Source organism: Entelurus aequoreus, linkage group LG06 (assembly GCF_033978785.1).
Source record: "Entelurus aequoreus isolate RoL-2023_Sb linkage group LG06, RoL_Eaeq_v1.1, whole genome shotgun sequence".
Classification (NCBI taxonomy): Eukaryota; Metazoa; Chordata; class Actinopteri; order Syngnathiformes; family Syngnathidae; genus Entelurus; species Entelurus aequoreus.
Genome location: NC_084736.1, coordinates 71,089,490 through 71,099,812, shown reverse-complemented (window position 1 = coordinate 71,099,812; position 10,323 = coordinate 71,089,490). Strand labels below are relative to the sequence as shown.

The 10,323-nt window shown below is 36.6% G+C and overlaps 1 protein-coding gene across 1 annotated transcript; it reads right to left on the bottom strand.

Moving 5' to 3' along the window:
• Nucleotides 1-726: 726 nt before the first annotated feature.
• On the bottom strand, nucleotides 727-8,298 carry nkx6.3 (NK6 homeobox 3). Its single transcript, XM_062049642.1, has 3 exons — nucleotides 7,792-8,298; nucleotides 1,952-2,118; nucleotides 727-1,098 (listed from the first exon to the last, which is right to left on the bottom strand). Exons 1-3 carry the CDS (start codon nucleotides 8,180-8,182, stop codon nucleotides 871-873), a joined length of 786 nt encoding a protein of 261 aa, XP_061905626.1. The 5' UTR covers nucleotides 8,183-8,298; the 3' UTR covers nucleotides 727-870.
• Nucleotides 8,299-10,323: the final 2,025 nt, after the last annotated feature.

Genomic DNA, 10,323 nt, shown 5'->3' with positions numbered 1-10,323 from the left:
TGAGGAGCCTTTCAACCTTTGACGTCACACTACTTCCGGTACAGGCAAGGCTTTTTTTATCAGCGACCAAAAGTTGCGAACTTTATCATCGATGTTCTCTACTAAATCCTTTCCGCAAAAATATGGCAATATCGCGAAATGATCAAGTATGACACATAGAATGGATCTGCTATCCCCGTTTAAATAAAAACAATTCATTTCAGTAGGCTTTTAAGGCATTCTGAGCGATTATTATACATACTCTTAATATATTTTTTATCAACTTTGTTTATTCTCATCTCTGCTCTATGAACTTTTATTCATCATTTTAAACATGATCTAGTTTTAATGTCAAATGTATCTTTCAAGATTTTACTTATTGTCACGTATTGAACTTTTATTCTCTTTAATTATGGGTTCAAGCGCACGTTTACATCATGCTGGCACTGTCACCTGTTAAAGAGGTTCTTGTGAGGCACATTAGCCTGTATGAGTTTAGTATGTGGATTATAACGATTGTACTTTAAGTGGTACAAATGTTTAAAAAAGTGCACAAATGCACCTGGACTGATGGGCTGTGTGAAAATTAAATCATGTGATGTTCCTCAATGTCATTTGTTAAGCGTATCTGAAACAAATACTTTATTGGAAGATGAAAAAGCCCCCTTGGGTTGCAAAACTTGGCACACAAAATAGAAAACAAGCAGAAAATAAGTGAAATATTTTTATTGTAACATACTCCTTCACATATGGAAACCCTTGCTAATAATATAGTCAACATATTTACTGTTGCAGTTTTTGTGGCGGTGTGGTCATCTTGCAGGGAACCTCCTGCATGAGCGTGCGTGCGTTCATTCCCGACGTGCATGCAGGTCAGCTAAAAAGTAGGCGTCACATATGGTGAGGGCCGAGGCGCAGGACCGAGAAAGCTCGGCGATGTTTACGCAGCAGCAACCGGATCTTGTCGTCATCCGAGTCCGGGTCCAGAGGCTTGTTGTACTCTTCGTCCTCCACCTCGTTGTCCGAGGCCTCGCCGCCCGGCCCCGCCTGGGTCTGGCTGGAGCTGGGCTCAGAGGCGCTCTTCTTCCTCCACTTGGTGCGCCGGTTTTGGAACCAAACCTGCATTAGTGGAACACACCTGGGCTCACTATTCGGCAAGAGCATGACTACCATTTATTGAAATAATATTCATTGATAATTACCCAACTTATTAATTAAGTCAGGGGTGTCCAAAGTACGGCCGGGGGGGCCGCATTTGGCCCGCCGGCATCTTCAAATTGGCCCGCGAGACGTCATGAGTTTAATAAAAAAATCTTATATTCTTTTTAACAGTGTAACATTTTAAATGCTGCTAATGTGACACAATATCTAGGGGACAACTTGCATTTTTTCTTGGTCAAAGACTTTTTATGTTTGGAATGTGCAGCATCTATTTATATGACCAAATGCAAACAACCTTCTCTAGTCATGGTGCAAAAAAAATCTAAAAAAATCCAACCGACACAAAATGTAAACAGACATGGTCACTGAACTTTGTGGATATTACGAAAAACATCCAATCACCATGAAAAAAATAAAAAAATAAATTACACCCATTTAAATCTATTACAAAGCATGATGGGAAAATGCTTAACACTCTCCAAACGTATCCATGTTTGGTGCATTTTAGCTGCTTGATAATTCTGATTGATTACAAAACTTTAAGGAGGTTGTCACGGAAGTAAACAAGGTAGAAGTCAAACGTTTGCATAGTCTTAATATCCATTATATATATACAGTATATATATATATATATATATATATATATATATATATATATATATATATATATATATAGTTGTTACTTTACATGCAGTCGGCTTTCGGCCCTCAACCACATTTTTTTAGCCCAATGCGGCCCCCAAGTCAAAATGTTTGGACACCCCTGCATTAAGTGGTACCAAATTTATTTTTCAAAATTTTCCGTGTTTACCTTGACTTGAGACTCAGTCATGCCCAAAGAATACGCCAGTCTTGCTCGTTCAGGCCCGGCCAAGTACTTAGTCTGCTCAAAGGTCTTCTCCAGAGCAAAGATCTGATGTCCACTGAAGGTCGGTCTGGTGTGTTTCTTGCCACCTGACATGTCCCCCAGCGGACCACCTGAAATCAGAATGCATCAAAACGTTTGAATCGCTCGTGCCGCAGCATTAAACCTCTAAAGGCCTTAGTTGGCCACATGCGTGGACAGCACCTTTTAGCTCTTATTTCCAAAATGGTGTACACTACTGAATTGGGGTCTTATGCCGACATATGGACACTTATACTGCTATCTGGTGGTGTCAGAAGAGTATAACATACAATGGAATTTGGAAAAAAAAAAGTGTAAAAAGAAAAATTAGCATGTCACTACACATGAAGTACACGTTTGTGTACTTATGGACTAAGTACATCATATAAATAAATGCTTTTTTTTTTATATTCTAATTAGGGTCCAATAAGCCCAAATAGCAAAGAGAAATGAAAAAAAAGCACGTAAACAAACAGCTTGGGCCTTAAGAGGTTTTTAAGGAGGAATGAAGTGCGAAATCTTGTTGTGGGAATGAAACTGGAAAATATGATTATTATATATAATATTATTCATACTAAATAGATAAATTCCTCAATTTCACTTTGATTGTTTGACACTTGGATTACATCTCAAAACATTTGTTGCACAAATCTTTATTTTGCAAGTTCAATAAAAACAACAACAACAAAAAAAAACTCTTATTATAGACTTAGAGACTTAGACTTCCTTTATTGTCGTTCAAATTTGAACTTTACAGTGCAGATAAGAACAACATTTCGTTGCATTAGCTCGTTGTAGTGCAGGATAAAAGAGCAACAAGGTGCAGATATAAATAAATAGACTACTGTACAGATAAATAATATTTCCCTTTTGCATATGCATCCACGTTTATGGATGTATGTTATATTGTCTTTATATTCCAGCGAGTTAATCCATTTTCAGGGGTGACATGAGGGGATTATTATGATGCGTTCAAGAGTCTTATGGCCTGACGGAAGAAGCTGTTACAGAACCTGGAGGTTCTGCTACGGAGGCTGCGGGACCTCTTTCTAGAGTCCAGCAGTGAAAACAGTCCTTGGTGGGGGTGGGAGGAGTCTCTGCAGATTTTGTGAGCCCTGGTCAGGCAGCTATCGATTTTTTTTTTTTTAAATAATCGAGTAATCCATCAGTTGGTTTGTTTGATTTTTGGAGTAATCAAATTCATGTTTTTTTCTGCTTGCCATAACTGTCATTCTTTTATTAATTGCAATACTAAAAATAAGTTTTCAAGGGTACCTCTTGTGGTCTAGATTTTATTCATTTTTGTTAGTAGCTGTTTCTTATCGAATTATTCGATTTGCTTTAACCATCGGTGTTGATTGTTAACATTGTCGGTCATGCCTTGTTTTGCCTCCGTTGTGGTTTTCTTGTGTTTTGAGGTCATATTTGAGCACTCTCTCACTCGATTACTTCTAGTTGCTAGGGGCGCTGATTTTTCACACCAGTTTCTGATTAGTGCTTCTGATCGCTAATCAGAGAGCTTAGTATGCGGGCGTCACCCTGCCTTCCTCGCAGGTCTGTGATTCGCTACGTGCGACTGTTATGTTGTTGTTCACGCTGCAACTTAGGTTGAAGTCTTTGCTCAAATCTTTCCCCAGTGTAATTCCAGAAGGGAAATAAAATGCATGTATTATTTTGCGCGGGTGTGTTGCAGAGCACACAGAGAAGTGCACTAGTCACGCGAGCAGCTGAATCAGAGCGATGTGGCGCCCTAATGAGCGCAAAAGGTGTCCCTGAGCTGAGCCCTGTGGGATTTGGTGCCTTGCACGTGGTCAGGAGGCAGACGAGCGTCTCTCCAACAACCCTACAGACTGACCTCCCGCCACCCCGATTGATACCACACACATAAGTGCACTTGTGCGCATCATAACGACGTGCAATATGTGCAGTGTATGCACCACTAAGAATCCACATATTTAGTTGAGTTCATTTCGATTGTGCATATTACAGTATAGTAAGTCACATATATACAGTCTCTCTGTATAACATGTCCGAAAAGGAGTAGGAAGAAACCGAGCTTATTCAAACATACCTTTTTCTACTTTAATTCATAACACTATTACCTCCTGTCCTAGTTTGGGTTGAAAATTACAAATATATGACAAATTATGGTTCACATAATTTGCTAAATATATAACAGATGATACATTATGTCTCATTTATTAAAAAGGTTCATGATGTTCATCCAAATTCTTCTTCTTTGTACTTTGTGAACACTTTCTTAAAATGGATCATATTAGTATTTTGTTTAACTTCTTTGCTTAATCAGTTCCATAATTTAATTCCACATAATGATATAGTAAAGTCTCAAGTGTTGTATTTGCATACACATTTTTTATGTTTAATTTTCCTCTTTTGTTGAGAAGAATTGTTGTATATTATTGGGTAACAGGTTCTAGTTTGCTTTGTACATAATTTTAGCTGTTTGCAAATGCACCAAATTGTTGAATTTCAATATTTGTGATTCAATAAATGAAGGGTTTGTATGTTCTTTATATCCAACATTATGTATAATTCTAATTGATCTTTTTTGTAACACCGTTAGTGAATGAAGTGTACTTTTTCCACATATTTCTACACAATAACTCAGACATGGTAACACTGGTGAGCAGTAGAGAATATGAAGTGATTTTTGTTCCAGAACATATTTAGCTTTGTTCATTATTTCATGCTGTATAAGATTTCCAGTTCATTTTATCATCTATTATTACACCCAAACACTGTGTTTATTTTACCCTGTCAATGTCTACGCCGCCTATTTTTATTTGTGTTTGACTTTCTTTTCTACTTTTAACAAAATCCCACTATTTTCAAAGATAGTCTGTTTTTGTTTCCTAAATGAATAAATTCCTTCTATTCTTATTTGTATTAGCTTCTGCGTTTTCTCTCCTGAACAAAACAAAGCTGTATTATCTGCAAATAATACTAACTTTAGGTCCTTTGTAATGTTTACAAATGTTGTTTGTATGTTTGTATAGAGAGTGAACAAATTTGGTCCCAGTATTGATCCCTGGGGTCTTTTCTAGTATTGCCAAAAAGCAATATCTTGGTTAATAATCACTTTTTTTTTGGTCAAACCATCTCTTCCATTTATTATTGTTTTCTGTTTTTATTTGTATTAGCTTCTGCGTGTTCTCTTCTGAACAAAAAGTTGTATTATTTGCAAATAATACTAACTTAAGGTCCCTTGTAACATTTACAAATGTTGTTTGTATAGAGAGTGAACAAATTTGGTTCCAGTATCGATCCCTGGGAATTTTCTAGTATTAACGAAAAGCCTTATCTTGGTTAATAATTCCTTTTTTTTGTCAAACCATCTCTTCCATTTATTATTTTTTTCTGTTATTATCTGTATTAGGTTTTGCATTTTCTCTCCTGAACAAAACAAAGCTGTATTATCTGCAAATAATACTAACTTTAGGTCCTTTGTAATGTTTACAAATGTTGTTTGTATGTTTGTATAGAGAGTGAACAAATTTGGTCCCAGTATTGATCCCTGGGGTCTTTTCTAGTATTGCCAAAAAGCAATATCTTGGTTAATAATCACTTTTTTTTTGGTCAAACCATCTCTTCCATTTATTATTGTTTTCTGTTTTTATTTGTATTAGCTTCTGCGTGTTCTCTTCTGAACAAAAAGTTGTATTATTTGCAAATAATACTAACTTAAGGTCCCTTGTAACATTTACAAATGTTGTTTGTATAGAGAGTGAACAAATTTGGTTCCAGTATCGATCCCTGGGAATTTTCTAGTATTAACGAAAAGCCTTATCTTGGTTAATAATTCCTTTTTTTTGTCAAACCATCTCTTCCATTTATTATTTTTTTCTGTTATTATCTGTATTAGGTTTTGCATTTTCTCTCCTGAACAAAACAAAGCTGTATTATCTGCAAATAATACTAACTTTAGGTCCCTTGTTACGTTTACAAATGTTGTTTGTATTGAGAGTGAACAAATTTGGTCCCAGTATCGATCTCTGGGGTCATTTCTAGTATTTCCGAAAATAATTATTTTGGTTAATAATTAAATTTTTTTGTCAAACCATCTCTTCCATTTATTATTTTTTTCTCTTTTTATTTGTATTAGCTTTTGCGTTTTCTCTCCTGAACAAAACAAAGTTGTATTATCTACAAATAATACTAACTTTAGGTCCTTTGTTCCATTTACAAATGTTGTTTGTATAGAGAGTGAACAACTTTGGTCCCAGTATCGATCCCTGGGGTCATTTCTAGTATTTCCGAAAAGCATTATCTTGGTTAATAATTACATTTTTTTGTCAAACCATCTCTTCCATTTATTATTTTTTTCTGTTTTTATTTGTATTAGCTTCTGCGTGTTCTCTCCTGAACAAAAAGTTGTATTATTTGCAAATAATACTAACTTTAGGTCCTTTGTAACATTTACAAATGTTGTTTGTATAGAGATTAAACAAATTCGGTCCCAGTATCGATCCCTGGGGTCATTTCTAGTATTTCCGAAAATAATTATTTTGGTTAATAATTACTTTTTTTTGTCAAACCATCTCTTCCATTTATTATTTTTTTCTGTTATTATTTGTATTAGCTTTTGCGTTTTCTCTCCTGAACAAAACAAAGCTGTATTATCTGCAAATAATACTAACTTTAGGTCCCTTGTTACGTTTACAAATGTTGTTTGTATAGAGAGTGAACAAATTTGGTCCCAGTATCGATCCCTGGGGTCATTTCTAGTATTTCCGAAAAGAATTATTTTGGTTAATAATTAAATTTTTTTGTCAAACCATCTCTTCAATTCATTATTATTTTCTGTTATTATTTGTATTAGCTTCTGCGTGTTCTCTCCTGAACAAATTTTTTTATTATTTGTAACATTTATAACACAGTATCGATCCCTGTGGTCTTTTCTAGTATTGCCGAAAAGCATTATCTTGGTTAATAATCCCTTTTTTTTTGTCAAACCATCTCTTCCATTTATAATTTTTTTCTGTTATTATTTGTATTAGCTTTTGCGTTTTCTCTTCTGAACAAAACAAAGCTGTATTATCTGCAAATACTAACTTTAGGTCCCTTGTTACGTTTACAAATGTTGTTTGTATAGAGAGTGAGCAAATTGGGTCCCAGTATCGATCCCTGGGAATTTTCTAGTATTAACGAAAAGCATTATCTTGGTTAATAACCACTTTTTTTTTTTTGTCAAACCATCTCTTCCATTTATTATCATTTTCTGTTATTATTTTTTATTAACTTCTGCGTGTTCTCTCCTGAACAAAAAAGTTGTATTATTTGTAACATTTACAACACACTATCGATCCCTGGGGTCTTTTCTAGTATTGCCAAAAAGCATTATCTTGGTTAATAATCACATTTTTTTGTCAAACCACCTTTTCAATGTATTATTTGTTTCTGTTATTATTTGTATCAGCTTCTGCATTTTCTCTCCTGAACAAAAAGTTGTATTATTTGCAAATACTAACTTTAGGTCCTTTGTAACATTTACAACACAGTATTGATCCCTGTGGTCTTTGCTAGTATTGCCGAAAAACATTATTTTGGTTAATAATTACTTGTTTTTTGTCCATCCCTTCCATTTATTCATTTCAATATTAGAATTTAAACAATTGTCAGTCAGATTGTATCAAAAGTGAGAATTGTGATACAACTCTCGGGTTATTAAGTTTCAATAGTGTGCGTGTCTTGCTAAATAAAAGAAGAAACACACAAGTTGTGGTCCAGAAAGTGTTCGTACTCACTGTTGGCGCACTGCTGCTTGCCTCCTCTCCAGTCGCAGCCGCTCTCGGCCCAGCAGCTGACAGTGCGCCCCTTCATGGGACACTCGGCGCCCGACTTGGCGAACCCGTTAAGCGTGGAGCTGTAGTCTCGGTTGTAGTACAAAGACGTGCTGGAGACCGGAGGGCCGAACCCCCCCACGGCGGAGTAACCGGACAGAAGGGTGGTGGCGGCGGTGGTGCCCGGGGCCCCCATCCCCATCATGGAGCGGCTCAGGATATCACTGATGCCATGTGGGGTCCCTGCGGGCAGCTTGTAGAAGGAGTTCGGGACCGAGTACTGACACATCGGTGCCTTCAACTCGGTGGAAAACTGGTTGTTGAAGAGGAAAGAACCTTGGATGTTTGGATCCATGGGAAGTATGAGGTCTCAGATAGATCCAGTCAGGGTGTTTGGGGTGCAGCACCCTTCAGGTGTTGTGCTGGGATGCGGGCTCCATAGGCTGGCGGCCATGGGACAAGAGGGCCACATGTGACACTGATGCTCCCCTCACATGTCACACATGAGACGTCAGCACCTTGATCAGGATCACCATGCGGCCTGCGATTGGTCGCCGCCAGCGGGCCTCGCCATTGGCTCGTCTGGGAGAGCCGGGCCGGTTATTGGACGGCTGCAGATTAATGAGGTTTTGAACAGGTGGAGAGGGAACGGCTTGATTTTTCTTGTTTGACCAATTGTGCTGGGGGAGGAACGTCTAAACTGTGGTTTGCCTTTCTGGACGTGTGAAACTTTTAGTAATATTGGTAATATGAGTATTTTTTTAAAAAATAATCCTGCTTGTGTGTGTATTTATAAGTTTGTTTTCAATAGGAGTTTCCGATACGATATGGATATTGGAGCCTTGAGTGTTGGTCGATACCAATATTAATCCACAGCGATATCAGGATGAATCATAGTACCATACCATACGATACCATACCAACTTTATTTATAAAGCCCTTTAAAAAAAAACCACAGTGGAAGAACAAAGGGCTGTACACCACAAAGAAATAGAGGCAAAGGACAGACTAAAAAAAATAACATTTAAAACAGAAGTAAAATACACATTGAAAGAGCAAATACAAATTACCCTAAGAACAATTTGTTAGATAAAAAGCAGTTAAAAAGTTAAAATACATACAAGTACATATCTCCCGATACCAATATTTTGGTATCGGTACCGGTACCAAAATCTTTTCGATACTTTTCGGTACTTTTCTAAATAAAGGGGACCACAAAAAATTGCTTTATTGGCTTTATTTTAACAAAGAATCTTAGGGTACATTAAACATATGTTTCTTATTGCAAGTTTGTCCTTAAATAAAATAGTGAACATACAAGACAACTTGTCTTTTATTAGTAAGTAAGCAAACAAAGGCTCCTAATTTAGTCTGCTGACGTATGCAGTAACATGTTGTGTCATTTTCCATTCTATTATTTTGTCAACATTATTAAGAACAAGTGGTAGAAAATGAATTATTAATCTACTTGTTCATTTGCTGTTAATATCTGCTTACTTTCTCTTTTAACATGTTCTGTCTACACTTCTGTTAAAATGTAATAATCACTTATTCTTCTGCTGTTTGATACTTTACATTAGTTTTGGATGATACCACAGATTTGGGTATCAATCCGATACCAAGTCGTTACAGGATCATACATTGGTCATATTCAAAGTCCTCATGTGTCCAGGGACATATTTCCTGAGTTTATCAACATAATATACATTTTAAAAAAAGGAAAGAAGATGTGATGCCAAAAAATATCGACGTAATCATAGTAGTATCGACTAGATACACCCCTGTACTTGGTATCATTACAGTGGATGTTAGGTGTCGATCCACCAATGGCGTTTGTTTACATTTTCAGGTACTTTTCAGAGGCGGAAGAGTACCGAATATGATTCATTAGTGTTACTATACTAAAACCAGTATACCATACAACCCTAGTGCATACTTCAATTATTTTGTAGTGTGGAATGTTATAAAAGGTTTGATTAAGTGAAATTTGTTTAACAGAAAAAAAATGGCAGGTAGAAATACATTAACCTTATAGTAAAGTATTAATTTGTGTTTTGGCGACACCCAGTGGTCACAATAATTCCTTCAAACAAGCTCATGACGCAGTAAGTTGAACGCGGACACGTTTGTTACTGGACAACTTACTTGGAGACTTTGATGTTGCATACGTTTAGCTCGTGTGTTATTGTGTGCTTAGCTGCTGCGTAGCTGCCAGCTCCCAGTAGCCTGTAGCCTACCATGTTTTGTAAACGGCTATTAAAATGCAAGGAAAGACCAACCTTGTGTGCTTATTGGAGGACATTTAGATGGCCCTGCATGACTGCTTGTATTGAAGATTTTAGATGCAATACTAGATCCGATACTTGTTTTTTTCTGATATCAGGCCGATATCTGGTATCAATATAGGTTCGGCACACCCCTTTTTTATGTGTACTAAGCAGTCCCTCAAGGATTCTGCGAGCTTTTTTGTTTACACATAATTTGCGGTCACTTTTT

Bases quoted from the DNA above. Each gene is read 5' to 3' on its own strand.
- nkx6.3 (XM_062049642.1), bottom strand. From the start codon at position 8,182: ATGGATCCAAACATCCAAGGTTCTTTCCTCTTCAACAACCAGTTTTCC. The intron at 2,119-7,791 runs GTGAGTACGAAC...TTCTGATTTCAG, and splicing joins CAAGCAGCAGTGCGCCAACA to GTGGTCCGCTGGGGGACATG. The intron at 1,099-1,951 runs GTAAACACGGAA...CCACTAATGCAG, and splicing joins TGACTGAGTCTCAAGTCAAG to GTTTGGTTCCAAAACCGGCG.